The 22,863-nt window shown below is 41.5% G+C and overlaps 1 protein-coding gene across 3 annotated transcripts in view; it reads right to left on the bottom strand.

Moving 5' to 3' along the window:
* Nucleotides 1-22,863, bottom strand: part of GRAMD1C (GRAM domain containing 1C) — a 119,208-nt gene that overhangs the window by 89,569 nt on the left and 6,776 nt on the right. The window contains exons 1-2 of one of the 3 annotated variants that reach the window (XM_004036077.5): nucleotides 18,795-18,943; nucleotides 13,097-13,243 (exon numbers count right to left, since the gene is read on the bottom strand). In XM_004036077.5, the coding sequence (XP_004036125.1) occupies nucleotides 13,097-13,243; nucleotides 18,795-18,821 (174 nt within the window). In that variant the 5' untranslated portion in view covers nucleotides 18,822-18,943. Of the gene's footprint in view, nucleotides 1-13,096; nucleotides 13,244-16,550; nucleotides 16,714-18,794; nucleotides 18,944-22,863 lie in introns of those variants that run through there. The other 2 variants (XM_055381659.2, XM_019023950.2) reach the window with 2 other exon arrangements.

Here is a 22,863-nt window from a genome sequence, read left to right as displayed (position 1 = left end):
AACTCTACACATGTAAATATGACAACTTAGATGAAATGGATTGATTATCAAAAAACATAAACTACCATTACAAATTAAGGAAATTAAGTTCACAATTAAAAATTTCCCAAGGAAGAAATCTCCAGGCCCAGATAGTTTTACTGAAGAATTCTACAAAACATTAAAAAAATTAACTCTATACAATCTCTCCAAAAAACAGAACAAGAGGGAGCACTTCCCAATTCATTGTATGAAGCTAGTATTACCCCAATACTAAACCAGATAGATTACAAAAAATAGAAAATTACAGAACAATATCCCTCATGTATATAGATATAAGAATCCTTAACAAAATATTAGCAAATACAATTCAGCCATAAATAAAAAGAATTATATAACATGACCAAGTGGAGTTCATTCCAGCATCCAAGGCTGGTTCAATATTTTAAAAAAATCAATCAATGTAACCCATCATATTGACATGCTTTTAAAAATTACACAATCATATCACTTGATATAGGAATAATATTTGACAAAATTCAACATCCATTTGTGATTAAAAACTCTTAAAAAACAGGAATACAGGCTGGACGCGGTGGCTCATGCCTGTAATCCCAGCACTTTGGGAGGCCAAGGTGGGCGGATCACGAGGTCAGGCGATCGAGACCATCCTAGCTAACACGGTGAAACCCCGTCTCTACTAAAAATACAAAAAATTAGCCGGGCGTGGTGGTGGGCGCCCGTAGTCCCAGCTACTCGGGAGGCTGAGGCAGGAGAATGGTGTGAACCCGGGAGGTGGAGCTTGCAGTGAGCTGAGATCGTGTCACTGCACCCCAGCCTGGGCGACAGAGCAAGACTCCGTCTCAAAAAAAAAAAAAAAAGGAATAAAAGAGAACTTCCTGAATTTGATTAAGAGCATCTACAAAATACCTATAGTTTTAAAAATACCTTAATGATGAAAGCCTTAATGATTTCCTCCCAAGATCAGAAAAAAGGCAAGAATGTCCACTCTCACCGTTCTTATTCAACATAGTGCTGGAAGTTTCAGCCAGTGCAATTGAGTTTTTGGGGTTTTATTTTTTTTTGTTTTGTTTTTTAAGGAAATAAAAGACATATAGGGCTGAGCATGGTGGCTCATGCCTATAATGCTAGCTTTTTGGGATGCCAAGGCAGGTGGATAACTTGAGCTCAGGAGTTCGAGACCAGCCTGGGCAACATGGTGACACCCCATCTCTACTAAAAACACAAAAATTAGCCAAGTCTAGTAGCATATGCCTGTAGTCCTAACCACTCAGGAGGCTGAGGCATGAGGATGTCTGAGCCCAGGAGATGGAGGTTGCAGTGAGCCGAGATTGTACCACAGCACTCCAGTCTGGGCAACAGAGCCAGATCTTCAAAAAAAAAAAAAAAATAGGCAGCTGGGCGCAGTGGCTCATGCCTGTAATCCCAACACTTTGGGATGCTGAGGCAGGCAGATCACTTGAGGTCAGGAGTCTGCGATCAGCCTGGCCAACATGGAGAAACCCGTCTCTGCTAAAAATACAAAAATTAGCCAGGCGTGGTGGCACGCGCCTGTAATCCCAGCTACTCAGGAGCCTCATATAGGAGAACTGCTTGAACTCAGGAGGTGGAGGCTGCAGTGAGCTGAGATTGCACCACTGCACTCCCGCCTGGGCGACAGAGCGGGACTCTGTCTCTAAATAAATAAATACATACATACATACATACATACATACATACATACATACATACATAAAGAAATAAATAAATCTGGAGAACAGACTAGCCGGGGGTAACATAGCGGGTGGCAGTGGGAGGAAAGTGGCTATATTTATAAAAGGGTAACATGAGGAATTCCTGTTGTGATGAAAACGTTCTTGATTCTATCCATGTCAATATCTTAATTGTGATATTGTACTATAGTTTTACAGATGTTACTTTTGGGGGAAACTGTTTAAAGGATACAGGGGTCCCTATTATTTCTTCAAAAATGCATGTGGGTCTACACTTACCTCTTTTACCGAGAAGTAAAAGAGAAAAAAAGTAAAAGAGGAGGAGGTTGATACAATTAGAATAAATGTGTTAATTCCAGCTGGGCAGGGTGGCTCACACCTGTAATCCTAGCGCTTTGGGAGGCTGAGGTGGGCAGATCACTTGAAGTCAGGAGTTCGACACCAGCCTGGCCAACATGTTGAAACCCCAACTCTACTAAAAATATAAAAATTAGCTTAGCTGGTGGCACGCACCTGTAATCCCAGCTACTCGGGAGGCTGAGGCAAGAGAATCCCTTGAAACGGAGAGGTGGAGGTTGCAGTGAGCTGAGATAGCACCACTGCACTCCAGTCAGGGTGACAGAGCAAGGCTCTGTCTCAAAAAAGAATTTTTTAAGTGTTAATTCTATATAAGAGGGGAAAATGTTTAAAGCTGATTCAGAGGTCAATACACCACACCATTTTCCCCTTCCTCCAACCACTTACCTTTAGGCCATTTTACTTACTAACATCTTCTCCAGAGAAATAATGCAATTAAAATCACTTAATTATTATGATTTTTTTCTTTTCTTTTCTTTTTTTTTTTTTTCTGAGACAGAGTCTCACTCGCCACCCAGGCTGGAGTACAGTGGTGTGATCTTGGCTCACTGCAACCTCCATCTCCTGGGTTCAAGCAATTCTCCCACCTCAGCCTTCCAAGTAGCTGGGATTACAGGCACGCGCCACCATGCTCGGCTTATTTTTTTTATTTTTATTAGAAAGGAGGTTTTGCCATGTTGGCCAGGCTGATCTCGAACTCCTGGCCTCAAGTGATCCACCCGCCTTGGCCTCCCAAAGTGCTGGTATTACAGGCATGAGCCACTGTGGCCGGCCAAAATCAATTATTGATCAAAGTATTACTAAGGTGATATAAAGTCACTCTCCCATGTAGCTGATGGGATTCAGTGTCACTGTTTTCATTTTGTTTTGTTTTGTTTGTTTTTGAGACAGAGTTTTGATCTTGTTACCCAGGCTGGACTGCAACGGCATGATCTCGACTCACCACAACCTCCACCTACTGGTTTCAAGCAATCCTCCTGCCTCAGCCTCCCAAGTAGCTGGGATTACAGGCATGCGCCACCATGCCCAGCTGATTTTGTACTTCTAGTAGAGACAGGGTTTCTCCATGTTGGTCAGGCTGGTCTCAAACTCCTGACCTCAGGTGATCTGCCCACCTCGGCCTCCCAAATTGCTGGGATTACAGCGTGAGCCACCATGCCCAGCTCAGTGTCACTGTTTTTATGTGCACAGATCATATCTAATAAAGGTTTTTTGGAAAGGCAGGTACAGCTAGAAATTTTGTATTATCTTTTTTTTTTTTTTTTTTTTTGAGACGGAGTCTCGCTCTGTCGCCCAGGCTGGAGTGCAGTGGCGCGATCTCGGCTCACTGCAAGCTCCGCCTCCTGGGTTCACGCCATTCTCCTGCCTCAGCCTCCCAGTAGCTGGGATTACAGGCGCCCACCACCACGCCCAGCTAATTTTTTGTGTTTTTAGTAGAGACGGGGTTTCACCGTGTTAGCCAGGATGGTCTTGATCTCCTGACCTCGTGATCCACCCGCCTCGGCCTCCCAAAGTGCTGGGATTACAGGCGTGAGCCACCGTGCCCGGCCAGAAATTTTGTATTATCTTAGATTTGTTTTTATGTGCTATTTAAATATCTCATTGCCCTAGATAATCAAAGGGCTATACTTAGGTTGAAGCCTTATTAAATATCCCAGTAACATATCACCATTCTAGTTAATTTCCATATTCTCTATGTCATTTATTAAATATGTTAATTTATTGGTAAAGCAATTTCTTAGTAGTTAAGTTTTTCCCCAAAAAGATTTTTTTCATGTTGATATGGTGATCTTTAAAGAAGTATATACGTTTTTAATGAAACATGAGTTTTTTTCCTTTGGCCCTTCTTTAAACAACCATAAGTCAAATTTTACAAAGGAAGATTAGGACAACAGTCCAAAAGCTGGCACTTTAGTCAGGTTTTTGCCCTTAAGTTGTACTTTTAATGACCTTAACAACCCCCATATTGCAAATCCAATGCCCAACTCCAGGTTGCACCTAACTCAACCTAACGCAGTAGATCATTGTCCTTGAAAGGCTTCCTTCACTTGCCTTTGAGGACACCACGCTTTCTAAGATTTTCTTCTATCTCCTAACCAAATCTCAGGCTTTTTTGCCACTTTCTGCTCCACCACCTGAAGTTTTGAACATTGGAGAGTCCACTTCTCTTCTCTATCCATGTTTTCTCCCTAAGTGATCTGATCCAGTCTTCATAAGTCTGTCTTTAAGTATCATGCCTGCTCAAAACTTCTCAATTTACTTCTGGCTCCAATCTCTCCCCTAAGATTCGAGTAGTATATTCAATAGCCCACCTGACCTTTCTATCCATATATCAAACATGCATCGCCAACTCAGTTACAAAAAAAAAAAAAACTCTTGATTTCCCCACATGCCAGAACCCACTTCTCCCTCAGTCTTTTCTTCCCCTAAATGGCACTTCCATGTACCCAGTTGCACTGACCAGAAACCTAGGAATAATTATCCCTGATCTTTCTTGTTCCCTCACTCACCACATCAATCCCTTCAGCAGGCTATTTGTCAAGCAAGCCAATCTCATTCCAGCCTCAGAGCCTTTCCATAGAACACCCTGCGCTGTCCCTTCCCTTCCAGGCTTCACTGGTGTTCTCCTTCTCTCACCCGCCCCCATCATTTAAGCCTCTCTCTAATGGCACTTCCTCAGAGAAGCTATTCCTGACCATCCTAACTAAAAATGCTACTCCCTCCCATGCTATTCTCTACACCTTTACATTCTTTTGTTGTCTTCATAGCTTCTATCACTACCTGACATAGTGCATGTTTGTTTAGTTATATGCTGTCCGGCTCCCATTCTGTTGTCAGATCCAGGGTGGTAGAGAGGCTGCCCTGTTCACTTAGAACATTCTCGTGCATAGAAGACACTCTAATAAATGAATAAATAAGACCATTCCTTTCTTAATTCATGTATATCTACCATTGCCACTTTTAAGATCATAATGTCTCTGCTCACATACTCCTTAATTTATCCTGTGAGCAGCTCACTGCAATTCCTGATTATGAAGCCCTTCAACTTGAGTGAAAATCTTTCATGCACATTCTCTTTGAATATTGCCTCTTGCTCATTCTCTGTATTCATCTTCTGAAACTGCTATTAGATTCATAACGGACTTCTCTACTATTTCCTTTACATCTTAAACTGCTCTCTTTCTTACTTTCTTTATCTCTCAGTGATATAATTTGAGGAATTTCCTAATACCTATATATCTTTCACTTTACTGATCTCTCTTTAGTTGCCATTTCCCAAGCCCACTGCATTCTTTAATTACGATTATTTCAGTGACCATATTTTTCATTTCTAGAAGTTGTATTTGATTATTTTTTCAAATCTGCCTGGTGTTCTTGAGAATTTCCTATCCATTTATACTACTTTTAATTCCTTCTGTTGTCCTTACAATATCATATGACTTTCGTAGTCTTTATTTGGTATAATAGTTTTATTATCTGAAGTTTTGGAGCGTCAAATACACTATTTATTGAATCTCTTTCTGCTCACTTATAGAGTACTAAATCCAAGCCCCAAAACTTCATGAGAGATGGACTACAGTTAGAGATGGATTATAGTTACATATTCTCAGGAGAAACTACCCCCACTCCGCTTAGACAGACAAGTTTCCTTGTCTTCAACCTGTGGATGTAGTGGATTTTTTTCATCTGTATTTCACAGAGGGTATGGGAGTCAGGCTTTATAAAGAGTTTTCAGTTCCAGCTCATACACGTTCAAGGTGCTATCTCCTATCTCCTATCACAGCATAGCCATTAAAGCTGAGCAAATTCCTCACGGGTACCTCGGCATTAGCTCATGGGCTTACAACTCTGGTAATCAGTTCTGTCTTTTTTCTTTTTTTTTTAACCCCTTAGGTATATTTCCCTCGCTGTTTTGTGAGCCAAGACATGCATTATTAAAAAAAAGTTTGAAACATTTCATCCAGCATTGCTAGGTACGCTTAGCAGAAGAGCATTTAAATAGTCCACTTCTTGTATTGCCAGAGGTATTGGTTTTTATTCCTAAAACTGTTAAAAGATATCTAGGTTTATCGAGCAGTATCTAACTATACTTAAAATTTTTCAAATTGGATAAAATGTTTTTTTAATCCAACATAAATTAGAAAATGAGTTTATTCTTTCTTATCAGTCACCAAAGTAAAAATCTGAAATATCCTTTATGAGCTTGAATAAATCCAAGACATGTTGTTGTGGAGGACAACATGACTGCAGGAAACCTATTCTCCCCAGTTGCCAAAGTATGTTACAAACATACTAATTAATGCTCTTGGGATTTTTTTTAATAGTACAACATTAATTAATCCTTACTATGTATGTATAAATCAGATTTGTGGCAAAAAAAAAAATCAGTTTTATTCCCCACTTCTCAGTAGAAAAATTTACCTGTAAATAATGTGAGTAGGATAAGTTACTGACAAAGTACAGAATAGGCCGGGAGTGGTGGTACACGCCTCTCATCCCAGCTACCCGGGAGGCTGAGGCACAAGAATCGCTTGAGCCCAGAAGGCGGAGGTTGCAGTGAGCCGAGATCATGCCACTGCACTCCAGCCTGGCTGACAGAGTGAGACTGCGCCTCAAATAAATAAATGAATAAATAAAGTACAGAATAAAGGCTTCTGATTTTTTGCACAGTTAAAGAAAACTTGGCCAGGCACAGTGGTTCAGGCCTGCAATCCCAGCACTTTGGGAGGCTGAGGTGGATGGATCACCTGAGGTCAGGAGCTTGAGACCAGCCTGGCTCACATGGTGAAACCCCATCTCTACTAAAAATACAAAAATTAGCTCAGCTGGTGGCGTGCACCTGCAGTCCCAGCTACTCAGGAGGCTGAGGCAGGAGAATCACTTGCACCCAGGAGGCGGAGGCTGCAGTGAACTGAGATCACAGCACTGCACTCCAGCCTGGGCAACAGAGTGAGACTGTCTCAAAAAAAAAAAAAAAAAAAATGAAAGAAAACTTGACTATTATCTAGAAAAATTCAAATATAAATATTTTCTATTAAAACCTAAGTATACTAGTTATTATTTGCATATATGTAGATAATGGTTGAAAATCTGTTTATTCTTAAAATGTTTTAAAACAAAAAAATTAAAAAAAACAATTCGTACTCTAATCTTTTTTAAAATTCTCCTACTCCATCTTTTTTTCTATTTCCCTTCCTAAATCAAAGACCTGAGGAATTTGAGATCTCCTATCTTCTTTATGCATAGTTTTCAAGATTTTCAAATAAACAATTATTCAAAGAGGAACACACAGAGGACCCCTGAGCAAACTTAATTTTAGTTACGCATTTCAGAAAACTTTACAAATCCCTCCAGTTTAAAAATACAATGATTAGCTAAATCTGCTATTAAAGAAGTATAGGCCAGGCGCAGTGGCTCACGCCTGTAATCCCAGCACTTTGGGAGGCCGAGGCGGGCAGATCACGAGGTCAGGAGATCAAGACCATCCTGGCTAACACGGTGAAACCCTGTCTCTACTAAAAATACAAAAAATTAGCCGGGCGTGGTGGCACGCGCCTGTAGTCCCAGCTACTTGGGAGGCTGAGGCAGGAGAATGGTGTGAACCCGGGAAGCGTAGTTTGCAGTGAGCCGAGATCACACCACTGCACTCCTGCCTGGGTGACAGAGCAATACTCCATCTCAAAAAAAATAAAAATTTAAAAAATAAAAATTAAAAAAAAACTAAGTATATCCTTTCCAGCCTCAGCCCTGGACCCTACAGCAGTGGAGATGTTGATGCCTAAGAAGAACTGGATTGCCATTTATGAACTCCTTTTTAAGGAGGGAGTCATGGTGGCCAAGAAGGACGTCCACATGCCTAAGCACCCGAGCTGGCAGACAAGAATGTGCCCAACCTTCATGTCATGAAGGCCATGCAGTCTCTCAAGTCCTGAGGCTATGTGAAGGAACAGTTTGCCTGGAGACATTTCTACTGGTACCTTACCAATGAGGGCATCCAGTATCTCCATGATTATCTTCATCTGCCCCGGAGATTGTGCTGCCACCCTACGCTCCAGCCATCCAGAGACTGGCAGGCCTTGGCCTAAAGGTCTGGAGGGTGAGCGACCTGCAAGACTCACAAAAGGGGAAGCTGACAGAGATACCTACAGACGGAGTTTTGTGCCCCCTGGTGCCAACAAGAAAGTCGAGGCTGGGGCTGGGTCAGCAACCGAATTCCAGTTTAAAGGCAGATTTGGTCGTGGACGTGGTCAGCCACCTCAGTAAAACTGGAGAGTATTAGCATTTTCCATTGAATAAACTTACAGCAAAAAAAAAAGTAAGTATATACAATTGACAAATATTTTTAAAGATCTTAATGAATTATCAAAGCACAAAAGAATATTTAATATTAACTAGCTTATCCAAAGCACTATTACTTCTATTAAAAAATCCCAGGTAAGTATGTCATCTTCTGAACACACACAACGAACAATCTCAAAGGCTATTTTCTACTCCCAATAGTTGCTTACTCTATATCGCTAAAAGAATTTGCACTAAATAAATGCATATGTTGCAGATCTTTGTCTGCCTTGCCTCTGGGATCTTAATCCACATGGAATATACTATTACTCTAGCCAAGAAGAAAGTAAGTCTTTTGTTTTAAGAGTTTTTTGGTTGTTTGTTTGTTTTACATTTTGCTATATATTTTTTTACTAAGTTAATGGGCAAAAGCATAAATATTTGCCATTATTTTAAATTTCATTTCATCATTTCACATAAGTTTTATTGTTTAATTAGGGTTTAAAAGGTAATAATAAAACTCATTTCTCACATACAGAATTAAATTTTTATTTTATTTTATCTTATTTTCGAGACAGCGTCTCTCTCTGTCGCCTAGCCTGGAATGCAGTGGCATGATCACAGTGCACCATAACCTCAAATCCTGGACTCAAGCAATCCTTCCATGTCAGTCTCCCAAGTGGCTGGGACTACAGGTGCAAGCCACCACAGCCAGCTAATTTTTATTTTGTTTTGTTGAGACGGGGGTCTTACTATGTTGCTCAGGTTGGTCTCAAACTCCTGGCCTCAAGTGATCCTCCCACCTTGGCCTCCCAAAGTGTTGGTATTATAAGCATGAGCCACAATGTCTGGCCCAATATTTTAAAATAAAAAAATAAAACAAATACAACAACTAAGATTCCTATCTTTAAACTATAGAATTGAAATAGAAAATCTGAAAATCTGAAGCCGTTGCTCACTATCAATAGCCATGGAGAGTTAATTCTTATTATTTAAATTAGTCTTACTGTCAGAAAGGCACTTATTAGCCAATCTGTTAAACAGCATGAGGTTACTACTGATTCAAGACAGACCAGTGTTGTAATACCATGACCCAATCTCTAATTTTATAGGTGAGGTAACTGAGGTGAGACAGGTTATGCAACATACTCAAGATGACCACACCCTGAAATCACCAGATGCAGAGCAGAGACTCTATTCCAGACATTTTGTTCGCAGTCTCCAATGTGTTCAATTATATCATGCTGCCCTCTAAATTCACTACTGTGGAACAACTGATTTAGCCAGGCTAGAACATATGAATTATTCTACATTAGTAAACTTCCCAGATCCCTGTAGCTTAACTCTTTAAATACCAATACTTTTTAAAGTTATCCATTCTTTAGCTAGAAACCTCTCTAAAGTGAAAAAGCACAACTCCAAATTCCTTGGGTATTCCAGTGAAATGGCTCTGACATCCCTAATTATTTGCTTACATACCAGGTCATGTGCCTTATGAATACATTCCTGTTATGCTACGTGTCTTCCTTGTGTTTTATTTTCATTTGTTTGTTTTAGAGATGGGATCTCACTATATTGCCTAGGCTGGATTCAAACTCCTGGACTCGAGTGATCCCCTTTCTCAGGCCTCCTGAGCAGCTGGGACTACAGGCATGTGCTGCAATGCCTGGCTTGTCTTCCTTGTGTTAATTTTAGACCCCTCAGTGAACTCCCCATCATATTTGTTTTTCTTCAATACCTACTTTATTTGGGGGAGAATGAAGAAAACAATAGCAACATGCTAGGGTCGTGGTAGATGTTGATGGATTTTAAATGGCAGAGAAAAAATGAATTATTTATTTTCCAGACTTTTAAAACACCATTTCTACCAACTACAGTACTATTTGGAGCCAATTTAGCTGCAAAGACCTTTGGCCTCCACATTAAAAGGTCCAGGTTTCATTGCACATGCCATACTTTGAGGTTAGTCTTCATCTTGAACTTTGATATCAAATTAACTTTGAATGTTTTTATTTCCTAAGATATAATAGCACGGTTTCATATGTTATATTTTGGACAGACTGAGTTTTAAAAATGCAATTATTTTTCCTTTCATGCCTCTTGTAATGTTTTGAACAAACTTGAATGATGAAAGAGAATAAGAGATATCAGTAAAAAAATTAAAAAATAAAAAAACAAAGGTCTGGGTTTCTTCACTTTTTTTGAGTTTCTGCTATCATTTCTTGCTGGTATCTCTATGTGTTATTATCAACTAAATTCCCTACCTTCAATATCCTATTCAGTTTATTTAAGCTTATAAAAAATATAGCAAAAAATATATTAAAGAAACACCAAATGAAGATTTGAGGATCTCTCCTATTACCAGATATATCAGCATGAACTCTGATTTAGCTATATGGGGTCTTTTTTTTTGTTTTTGTTTGCTTCTGAGTTGTTGACAGTTCTGGTGTCTGGGTAACTGACCTGTAGAAAAGTCTGTAAAACTTATGAGATACTGTACTTCTCTTTAGGTCTATTCTATATGAATTCATATACAATGTCCTTAAAATAAAGTGTTTGCAATCAGCTTAGGGGCCCAAACTGAGCCAAAGTAAACCTCTGACACTCTAAATCAGTGCTTCTCAAACTGTAATTTAAATGTAAATCACCTAAAAATCTTGTGAAAAATGAAGATTGTGATCCAGTAAGTCTGAGGTTGGGCCCAAGATTCTGCATTGCCAGCAGATGATGCCAAATCTGCTGGCCCCCATACTACACCTTTAGTAGCAAGGATCTAGAACACATCCCTCTTTTTTTCTCTCCTATTTCTAAATTATCTCATTCCTTTGCTTTTTCCTTTTCTTGCATTACCATTTTTCTTGCTTTAAGTCTGTCAATAGTAACCACAGTAACTACTTAGCCCTGCAGATAGACCCTAAGCCTATGAAGGTTCCCCAATCTAAAACATAAGCTATAAAAAAAAATCAGTGCAGAGGCCGGGCACAGTGGCTCATGCCTGTAATCCCAGCACTTTGGGAGGCCAAGGCGGGCGGATCACCTGAAGTCGGGAGTTCAAGACCAGCCTGGCCAACATGATGAAACCCCATCTCTACTAAAAATACAAAATTAGCTGGGTGTGGTGACAGGTGCTTGTAATCCCAGCTACTTGGGAGGCTGAGGCTGGAGAATCACTTGAACGCAGGAGGCAGAGGTTGCAATGACTGGAGATCATACCATTGCACTCCAGCCTGGGTGACAAGAGCGAAACTCTGCCTCAAAAAAAAAAAAAATTAGTGCAGAAAGGTCATAATACTACAATATTGTCATAAACCTTTTCTAAATGTGACCAAAAGTAATATAGTCAATAGAGATGACATTATTTTTAGGATGTATTGTTATTTTTGTATATTTCTTAGCAATTAAATATTTTCCTTAGAAAATATTTCAAAAAAACTTATGATGTCATGTTTCTTAATAGGAAATCAAAACCTTTTAGTCACATTAAGATTAAATAACTGTTAAGATTCCAATGAACTGAACTGCTAATTATGAACAGAATGATGGTACTTGTACTAATCTTTATAACCTGTTAATGAATCTTTTTTTAGCCTACTCTAAAATTACAAGAAAATCTGCTACCAAGGATACCTAATCCTCAAAAGATGAGATTTTTATTTTATTTATTTATTTATTTTTTTGAGACAGGGTCTCTCTCTGTTACCCAGGCTGGAGGGCAGTGGCACGATTACGGCTCAATGCAGCCTCAACTTCCCAGGCTCAGGTGATCCTCCCACCTCAGCCTCCTGAGTAGCTAGGATGTAGCCTGTAGGCATGTGCCACCACACCTGGCTAATTTTCGATGATTTGTTTGTTTGTTTATTTGTTTGTCTGTAGAGACTGGGTTTTGCCATGTTACCCAGGCTGGTCTCAAACTCCTGGGCTCAAGCAATCTGCCCACCTCAGCCTCCCAAAACGCTGGGATTACAGGCATGAGCTATCGTGCCCAGCCAAGAGATCAGCTTTCTAATGAACTAATTGGAACTATACATGCCTTACCATCCTACATAATTTTCACTTATAGTTGTATCACACCAGATTCTATCAAATGGTTCATAACTCTCACAGGAATTGCTAGATTTAGAATGAGTCCTTTAATATAATAAATGTTAGCATTTGTAACATACAGAAGTGTTTTTCTTCCAAAAAGACTCTAAGATCTTAATGTGCCTAATCAACAAGCAGTAGTCTCATTTTACAGTAGGGAAACCTGAAGCACATCCAGATTACACAACCGAATGAACACAATGGAAACAGAATACGTAGCTTCTAACTTTAAAACCATCTTATAGTCATTATACACTATAGGTTGAACACTGCTAAACTTTCTTTACGTACAGGAATGAATTTTTTAAATCAAAATTATATAAAATAGCTGGCTTCTCAGTAACATTCAGAAATATGGTTTCTGTATAACATTAGTCTCTTGACAATACAGTGAGCTACAGTGTAAGTGGAATCCACTTCTGTGGTGTAGTTTTCACACAAGGAAACTGAAGCAGATTAATTCCATTCCATCGAACCAGACAACAGTGCATTCTAGTGGTCAAAGGAGAGAATAATCAGAAATGTCTTTGGGACTCTGGACTAAAATTGAAACATCTAAAATCTACAAGCTAAGAAGGAAATTTTACAAATACTATATGACTCCTTGCAGATTTAAAGAAAATTTGTATTCAAGATTAAAATAAAGACGTAAAAAAAGAAATTACCCAAAAGCTCCAGTCACCACTCCAATTATGTAAATTTGGCCCCTGTTTTTTAACTACCACATTATTCTCTTCCACAGTTGGACTAGGATTTTCCTCTACATCTTCCTGTAACTTGGTGGCAAGGCTTGAATCCCCTTCATTCATCACCTGGAAACAAATATCAAACTAAGTAAATTATTTATTGAGAAATGGCCATTTTAAAAAGAAAAAAGTTAATGTTCACAACATATACATTAATTTTAAAAGGGCGATATTTAAATGTTTAGAAGACAGTAATAAATACATTTTTGCTTCAATAGTTCATCTAGTTATATATTTATTTTTATTTTTTTAATTCTTATTTTATTTTCTTTAGAGACAGGGTCTCACTCTTTCACCCAGACTGGAGTGTAATGGCCCAATCATAGCTCACTGCAGCCTTCAACTCCTGGGCCAAAGCAATCCTCCTACCTCAGCCTCCAGAAATACTGGGATTATAGGCATGAGCCACCTCACCCAGCCAAGTTCATACATTTATACATGCAACAAAGATTTCCAACTACTATTATTTGCTAGGTAGTTTGGTTGGCACTAGGGATGCAAAGATGAATAAAACAAAGTCCTCCATCTCCAGAAGTGCACAGTCTGCTAGAGGAACAATAAATAATAAAAATACAATTTAATGGGAGTGTCCGTTTGTACAACTATTTTGGAGAACAATTTGCAATGCCCAGTAGGAAAGAAGATAGACATATACTTCAATGCAGCAATTTAATATACACAGAGTCAAGAATGTTTGTTAATACTATGAAAGCGGAAATAACCTCACCGTCCATCAATAGAGAAATTAGTAAATAAGCTCTGATTTATACAAACAATGGAGTTTAAACAAACGAACAAGATGTGCCAGCTGTGCGAGGTGGCTCACACCTGTAATCCCAACACTTTGGGATCACTTGACGCCAGGAGTTCAAGACCAGCCTGGCCAATATAATGAAACCCTGTCTCTGCTAAAAATACAAAAAATTAGCCACGCATGGTGGCCTGTAGTCCCAGCTACTCGGAAGCTGAGGCAGAAGAATTGCTTGAACCCAGGAGGAGGAGGTTGCAGTGAGCCGAGATCACACCACTGCATGCCAGCCTGGGTGACAGAGCCAGACTCTGTCTCAAAAAAATATGGGCCCATCGGGTAATTGCTCAAGTAAGATCACTCATCAGGGAGTTCAAAAAAGAAAAAAGCGAATATGGAATAGGGGAGTAAGGAGGAGTAGCCATTATAAAAGCATATGGGCCAGGCACAGTGACTCATGCCTATAATCCCAGCACTTTGGGAGGCTGAGGCAGGAGGACCTCTTGAGCCCAGGAGTTTGAGACCAGCCTGGGCAACATAGTGAGACCCCGTCTCTACAAAAAATATCAAAAAATTTGCCTGGCATGGTGGCATGTGCCTATGGTCCCAGTTGTTCAGTAGGCTAAGGTGGGAGGATTGCCTGAGCCTGGGAGGTCAAGACTGTAGTAAGCCATGATCAAGCTACAGCACTCCAGGCTGGCCGGCAAAGCAAAACCCTGTCTCAAACAAACAAACGACAAGAGCAAAAAAAAAACAGCTTATGGTGGACCAGGATCCTTAAATATCTCTGCTGCTGCTGCTCCACTTAAGCTTGAGGTTCTTTTTGTTTTTTTTTTTTTTGAGACAGAGTCTCACTCTGTCGCCCAGGCTCGAGTGCAGTGGCGTGATCTCGGCTCACTGCAACCTCTACCTCCTGGGTTCAAGCGATTTTCCTGCCTCAGTCTCCCGAGTAGCTGGGATTACAAGCGTGCACCACCTCACCCGGCTAATTTTTGTATTTTTGGTAGAGATGGGGTTACACCATGTTGGCCAGGCTGGTCACAAACTCCCGACCTCACGTGATCGGCCCGCCTAAGCCTCCCAAAGTGCTAGGATTACAGGCATGAGCCACTGCACCTGGCCAAACTTGAGGTTCTTAAACCCTATAAATAACCATTGCCATGGGGGAAGCCCCTAACCACAATGATACTGATTTGAGGCTCTCTAGAGAAAGAAATTTGTAAACATGAGAGGGTAGAGAAGACCTCCTCCACCTGAAGTATATCCAGTAACCTCCAAAAAGAGAGGGAGAAACCAACAAACCTGGATAGAAGGGGAGGAAACATACAACAGCAAAACAAAAACAAACCAAAAAAACTGAAACTGAAGTCCATAAACTGATCTAATAAAACATACAGAATTTAAAATAATTTATATGATAAAAGATAAAAGACTGGCTTTTGTGCCTCTACAACATAGGTTCTAAGTTAACTTCAACATCGGCTAAAATGCAGCAATTGGCAAATCTTCATGGCTTTAATCAATATTGGGTCTCAAATTACAGTTATAACTAGAGTTCTCCTAAATTTAAACAAGGTATCCCCTACAATCTTAGGAGTTATTCAACATAAAATAGACAACAAATAGGTATGCCTCACTTTAACCATCAGAACTATACCTTTGCCTAAATACTCCACGATGGTGGTATACATTGCCCTAAAATATCCTATTGTGGCCACGGACACTCTGACACAATTAGTAATAAACTAAATTTAAATCAAGTCTTTAGAGCTTACAAATTGGCTTTCAAAGAAGTGGGACAACAGGCTGGGTATGTTGGCTCACACGTATAATCCCAACATTTTGGGAGACTGAGGCAGGAGGCTCACTTCAGGCCAAGAGCATGGAGAACAAGCTGGGCAATATAGCAAGGCCCCCTCTCTACAAAAATTTAAAGATTAGCCTGGCATAGTGGTACACACATGTAGTCCTAGCTACTTGGGAGGCTGAGGTGGGAGGACTGCCAGAGTCCAAGAGTTGGAGATCACAGTAAGTTGTGATTGCACCATTGTACTTCAGCCCAGGTGACAGAGCAAGACTCTGTCTCAAAATAAACAAAACTGTGAGACCCTATGGACCACCACTCTCAATGCCCAGTTAAAATTATACAACCCAATATAAAACAAAACAGGGCCTTCAAGGACTGAAACTTGTTATGTAAGACCTACTTCAGCCAGGCACAGTGGCTCACACCATGCTGTAATCTCAGCACTTTGGGAGGGAAAGCCAGGTGGATCACGAGGTCAGGAGTTCAAGACCAGCCTGACCAACATGGTAAAACCCCATCTCAACTAAAAAAAAATACAAAAATTAGCTGGGCGTGGTGGTACGTGCCTGTAATCCCAGCTACTTGGGAGGCTGAGGCAGGAGAATTGCTTGAACCCGGGAGGTGGAGGTTGCGGTGAGCCAAGATTGTGCCACTGCACTCCAGCCTAGGCGACAGAGCAAGACTCTGTCTCACAAAAAAAAAAAAAAAAGAAAAAAAAGAAAGAAAGAAAGAAGTACTTTGTGAAAGTAATTATCCCTAATGCTTCTCCATTTAACAGCCCAATTTGGCCTGTTAAATATGGTAAGAATGAATGGTACCTCATGGTTCATTACTGCATCCTCGATGATGTCATTTTACCCAGGAAGGCCCCTATACTCAACATTGTTGAAATTACTGACTATCCAGTCCACAACTAGTAAATATTTTGCTGTGATAGATTTGGCTAATATGTTCTGTTCAGTGTCTCTTTCAACACCTCCTCAGCCATAGTTGGTCTTCACCTCCAGAGAGACATAATATCTCTTTACCAGGCTAACCATAGAGTATGCAGTCTTGCCATCATACACAGCCTTTACAGGAAAGATCTTAACTGCATCAAATTTTCTCCAGGAGCACAAGTATAACATTCCATTGATGACATCCTCCCCTGAGGACAGTCTTTTGACATACTCACAAAGGAGCTCACAAAAGGAGGATGGGCTATTGTGCCACACATAGTGTAAGGCCTACCACCTTGGTTAAATTTCTGAAAATAATTTGGTCTCTGTCACCCAGGCTGGAGTGCAATGGCACAAACAGGGGTCACTGCAGTCTCAACCTCCTGTGCTCAAGTGATCTTCCTATCTCAGCCTCCCAAATAGCTAGGACTACAGGCGCCACACGACCATGCCCAGTTAATTTTTCTTTCTTTTTTTTTTTTATTTTGGTAGATACAGGGTCTTGCTTTGTTGCCCAGGCTGGTCTCAAATTCCTGTCCTCAAGCGATACTTCTTTCTGCCTTGGCCTCCCAAAGTGCTAGAATTACAGGCATGAGCCACTGCACTGGGCCACAATGGCTGACTTAAATTCAAATTCAAATTCAAATGGTGCATGTCAGTCATCAAACATCAAGGGTGAAAAAAAGACCTGGAGCCAGTTTTTTCCTGAGGCTCTCTTAAGCCATTTTAGTGCTGCTTGAGAGGCCTGCCTTGCTCTCCCTGGAGAACTTAATTATGTAAGTAAAAGACTTTTTCAGGGCCGGGCGCGGTGGTGGCTCAAGCCTGTTATCCCAGCACTTTGGGAGGCCGAGGCGGGCGGATCATGAGGTCAGGAGTTCAAGACCATCCTGGCTAACACGGTGAAACCCCGTCTCTACTGAAAATACAAAAAGTTAGCCGGGCGTGGTGGCGGGCGCCTGTAGTTCCAGCTACTGGGGAGTCTGAGGCAGGAGAATGGCGTGAACCCGGGAGGCAGAGCTTGCAGTGAGCCGAAATTGCGCCACTGCACTCCAACCTCATGGTGTGTGTGTGGCATCATCAGTTTCTACTCCAACCTCATGGTGTGTGTGTGGCATCATCAGTTTCTACACCTGAATCAAATTTGGGATGGGGGTCCATTCTGGCTTTCTGGGGTGGCTACAGCAGATTTCTGTCTCTGACTTATTAGCTGTGTGGTCCTTAGCAAAGTCAATCTCTGTACATCTGTTCCTTAACTCTACAATAGAGGAAATAATTTTATCTCTAGTCTAGACAATAAGCTTATTGAGAGCAGGGATCATGTCTGTGTTAATCACCATCTAATCCCGAACACCCAGTGCCAGGGACATAACTGAATCAGTGACTGATTGGGTTCATGAATATCCAGCTTGACTATTTCATAGTAATGTTTTTCAAATCAAGTGAAATAACACTCATTCATTTGTTCATTCAACAATTATTTGTGTACCTCCACTAATCTGTAAACTATAACGCTCTTCAGAAGATATAGCACTGACCGCAGTTCTCTAAAAGTAAAATACATACACACAAACCAATGTAGAAGGAGGACGGTGTTCAGAAACGCAGGCGCCCGTCCAACAAAAGCGAGGTTTCATCCTGAATATTAATAAGCACGCTTTCCGTTTTGTCAAATAAGGTAGTAAACAAATAAAACTAGACTAGTTGAAATCAAAAACTTGGCTGACAGCACAGTGATTTAAACTATCCGGACCTTTGCAACAGGGCTGAGAATGAAAGGAAGGGGGCAAGGCTGGAAAAAACGTTGACAGTGGGTCAGAATCACGACCATGGGGCCTGACCCAAGGGGGCCTGGGGCTGAGACATCCGCACCAGGACATTTCGGGACCAAATTCAAGCCCTCAACGCCCACAGGGAAGCAAATGTCCCCACCACCGCCCGTAGGGAAAGGGCTCGCAGAGGCACAGGAAACCGTTTCCTCGGTAACAACTTTCCATATTACTCCAAAGAGCACGAAGAAAAGGGAAGGGAGGGATCAACTGTAATCTGAGAAGGTTCAAGCAATCACCGTGAGAAAAAGTCGGCTAAAGCCACAGATGGGAACCTGCCCCAGCGAGGCCCGCTTACCTGACGGACAGTCGGAGCGCCCTCCATCGCGGCTCCCTCCGCTGCCGCGGCACCGCCCCGCGCGCACCGCACCGCACCTCCCCGCGCCCACCTCCAGCGCGCGCTGCGAGTTACAGGCTCCGCGCGCCTCCTCCGCCGGCCCTCCGAGTACTTCCAGCCGCAGCTCCTTGCGCCCTCCGGCGGCCGTGAAGGATTCCTGACGATGGGTGTTACTGGGTTAGCCTGAAGGCTTGTCTTTCTAGGGGTCACAATGAGACTTCGCTATTCCCAACCTCAAACTACTGTGCCTCCCAGGAAATGGCATACCCTGCCCCAATGTGCGAAAAGGTGAATTGCTCGGAAACTTTTTTTTTTTTTTTTGAGACGGAGTTTCGCTCTCGTTCCTCAGGCTGGATGGAGAGCCAAGGCCCCGTCTCGGCTAACTGCAACCTCCGCCTCCCAGTTCAAGCGATTCTCCTGCCTCAGCCTCCCGAGTAGCTGTGGTTACAGGCGCCTGCCACCACGCCCAGATAATTTTTGTATTTTTAGTAGAGACAAGGTTTCACCATGTGGGTCAGGCTGGTCTCGAACTCCCTACCTCAGGCAATCCGCTGGCCTTGGCCTCCCAAAGTGCTGGGATTACAGGCGTCAGCCACCGCCCCCCGGCCGGGAAACTCTTGTTCCTTCCAATAAAGGATTGAAGTTACTGATTAACTGCTGTACGTATTGCAGATTCTTGGTTCTATAAACCAAAAATAAAATGCCAAGGCCCCCCCGCCCAAGCCATCTAAATGGACCCCTCCTCTTGGCCAAGAGCATTCCAAATTTAACGTGAAAATCTAGTTCAGGCCATGATGAAAGAGGGGATTGGACATGCCTCATTAACATCAACACAGACCTTAAGTCTGAGAAGAAATATTTATCATCTATTCCCTCGGACGCCTGCTACTTGGAGGCTGCATCTGCATGATAAAACCTTGGTCTCCACAACCCCTTATCGTAACCCAGACATTCCTTTCTACTGATAATAACTCTTTTTTCTCTTTTTCTTTTGAGACAGGTTCTGGCTCTATTAGACCAGCCGGAGTGCGGTGACGCAATCTCTGCTCACTGCAACCTCCACCTCCCGGACTCAACCAATCCTCCCACCTCAGCCTCTCGAGTAGCTGGGACTACTGGCGTATGCCACCATGCTTAACTACTTGTTTGTTTGTTTGTTTGTTTGTTTGTTTGTTTGTTGAGACAGGGTTTCGCCATGTTGCCCAGACTGGTCTCGAACTCCTGGACTCAAGCAGTCTGCCCCCTTCGGCCTCCCAAAGTGCTGGGATTACACGTGCAAGCCACAGCTCCCAGTCAATAATAACGCTTTCAACCAATCGCAAATCAGAAAAATTTTTTATGTACCAATGACCTGAAAGTTCCTCCTTCTCGCCTTGGAGCTGTCTCTCCTTCCAGATTGAAACAATGTAAATCTTACATGTATTGATTGATGTATTAGGTCTGCCCAAAATACATAAAAGCAAGCTGTACCCCAACCACCTTGGACACATGTCATTGGGACTTCCTGAGACTGTGTAACAGGTGTGTCCTTAACCTTCGCAAAATAAATTTTCTAAATTAACTGAGGCCTGTCTCAGATATTTGGGGTTCAGAGTTCCCAACCAAACAGCTATAAAAAAGACATTCTAAGCCAGGCACAGTGGCTAACTCATGTAATTCCAGCGCTTTGGGAGACTAAGGTGGGAGGGTTGCTTGTGTCCAGGAGTTCAAGACCGGCCTGGGCAACACAGGGGGGCCACATCTCCAGAAAAGAGAGACAGAGAGAGAGAAAGAAAGAGAGAGAGAGGGAAGGAAGGAAGGAAGGAAGGAAGGAAGGAAGGAAGGAAGGAAGGAAGGAAGGGAGGGAGGGAGGGAGGGAGGGAGGGAGGGAAGACATTCTAGAACAATTGAGGAATAGTGAATATGAAATGGCTATTAGAGTTGATGTTACAGGATAATTAATGATTTATGGATACATTTGTGGATATTCATTTATGGATAATTAATAATTTTTGGCAGCTGGGCGTGGTGGCTCAAGCCTGTAATCCCAGCACTTTGGGAGGCTGAGGTGGGAGGATCACCTGAGGTCAGGAGTTTGAGACCAACCTGGCCAACATGGTGAAACCCTGTCTCTACTAAAAATACAAAAATTAGTCGGGCGTGATGGTGAGCGCCTGTAATCTCAGCTACTTGGGAGGCTGAGGCAGGAGAATCGCTTGAACCTGGGAAGTGGAGGTTGCAGGGAGCCGAGATCAGGCCATTGCACTCCAGCCTGGGCAACAAGAGTGAAACTCCGTCTCAAATAACAATAATAAATAATAATAATACTAATAATTTGTGGCTATGTTGCAGCGTGTCTTTAATATTAGAAAACTCACACTAAAATATTTAGGAGTTCCCTGTTATCCATGGGGATGTAAAAAAAAAAAATTAAAAGTATTTAGGAGTGAAGAATCACCATGTCTGCAACTTGCTTCCAAATGCTTCCACGAAGATGAATACACAGAGAAAACAAAATAGCAAAACGTTAATTATTGGACCTAAGTGGAGGGTATACTACTATTCAGTTATTCTTTTACTGTTTACATATATTTAAAAATCATAATGTAAAGTTGAAGAGATGGAAAAGAGTTGAATCCAGTTCCACAAAATGTCAGACACTGAGTGTATTTCTTTTTTGTTTTGTTTTGTTTTTGTTTTTTTGAGACAGAGTCTCGTTCTGTCCCCCAGACTGGAGTGCAGTGGCACAATCTTGACTCACTGTAACCTCTGCCTCCCAGGTTTAAGCAATTCTCCTGCCTCAGCCTCCTGAGTAGCTGGGACTACAGGTGCCCACCACCATGCCCGGCTAATTTTTGTATTTTTAGTAGAGATGGGCTTTCACCATGTTGGCCAGGCTGGTCTCAAACTCCTGGCCTCAAGTGATCCACCCGCCACAACCTCCCAAAGTGCTGAGATTACAGGCGTGAGCCACCGCACCTGGCCATGAGCATATTTCTTAAATATATATGACATACTAAAGGACAATTTACTTAATAAGATAATCAGTAAAAGACAGGTTTCCATCCTCACTCTGCAAAACTTTGCATAAACTGTGTTCTGTTAAACATAAAAAACGTCACAGAACACCAATATTAAGCAAGGCTGCTGTATGATCATGATAGAGTAAGACAAAAAGAAGGCCACTGGGTAATCATGTCTAAACACAGACAAAAATGTGAACATCGTTCGAAACACAGAAATGACTATGTCCCTATGCTGACTAATATGACTGACTGCTGCCTTTTTCTCAATCACAGCTTTAGCTTCACTTTATTCCACCTACCTTCTAGATAAGATGTATTAAGATACCCAATCAGAATAACCACATCTTATTGACAATATGTAATCTGGGACAAAGCTCCACTTCTTGAATCCTCCTCGCAAAATCACTGAACACAAACCCAAATCCTGTAGTAAGACCTTTCTAACACCCTTTCACTGAGATGTCCTCATGGTTCTCCATGGTATTTTTTCACCCTCATTGTAATGAGTCAATAAACACAATGTTGTCTAACTACAGCTATGGTTCTCCTGGACTTTGGCTGAAGAGCATTGATATATTTTGTGGTGAGATAGAACATAAGGTGAAAGTGAATATGGAAGAAAAGTTGTTAGAAGTTTGAAGAGAAAGGAGAAATTATGAAATACTTAGGAGCACAGGTGAATGAACTGACTAATGTTTTAGGAAAACAGTAAAACAGTAGCATTGCTGGGCAACACAAATGCCTCATTGAGATTAATGGTCATGTATTTAAAGTGAGATCACACTAATATGTAAACAGCTCCCAGAAATCCCCGCTTACCACAATCAGGGGATTGCTTAAGTAGGAGATTAATGGTCATTTAAAGTGAGATCACACTAATATGTAAACAGCTCCCAGAAAAACATATGGAAAAACCGTAGTCAAGTTAAAATTGTTAAAGTATATGTCAGAAAGTTCATGGAAAAGGAAATATGAGTGTCTTTTTTTTTTTTTTTTTTTTGAGACGGAGTTCCGCTTTTGTCACC

The sequence above is a fragment of the Gorilla gorilla genome, chromosome 2, assembly GCF_029281585.2.
Source record: "Gorilla gorilla gorilla isolate KB3781 chromosome 2, NHGRI_mGorGor1-v2.1_pri, whole genome shotgun sequence".
Classification (NCBI taxonomy): Eukaryota; Metazoa; Chordata; class Mammalia; order Primates; family Hominidae; genus Gorilla; species Gorilla gorilla.
Note: the sequence above shows the minus strand (reverse complement) of the source record. Positions and strands in the feature narration are given on the sequence as shown.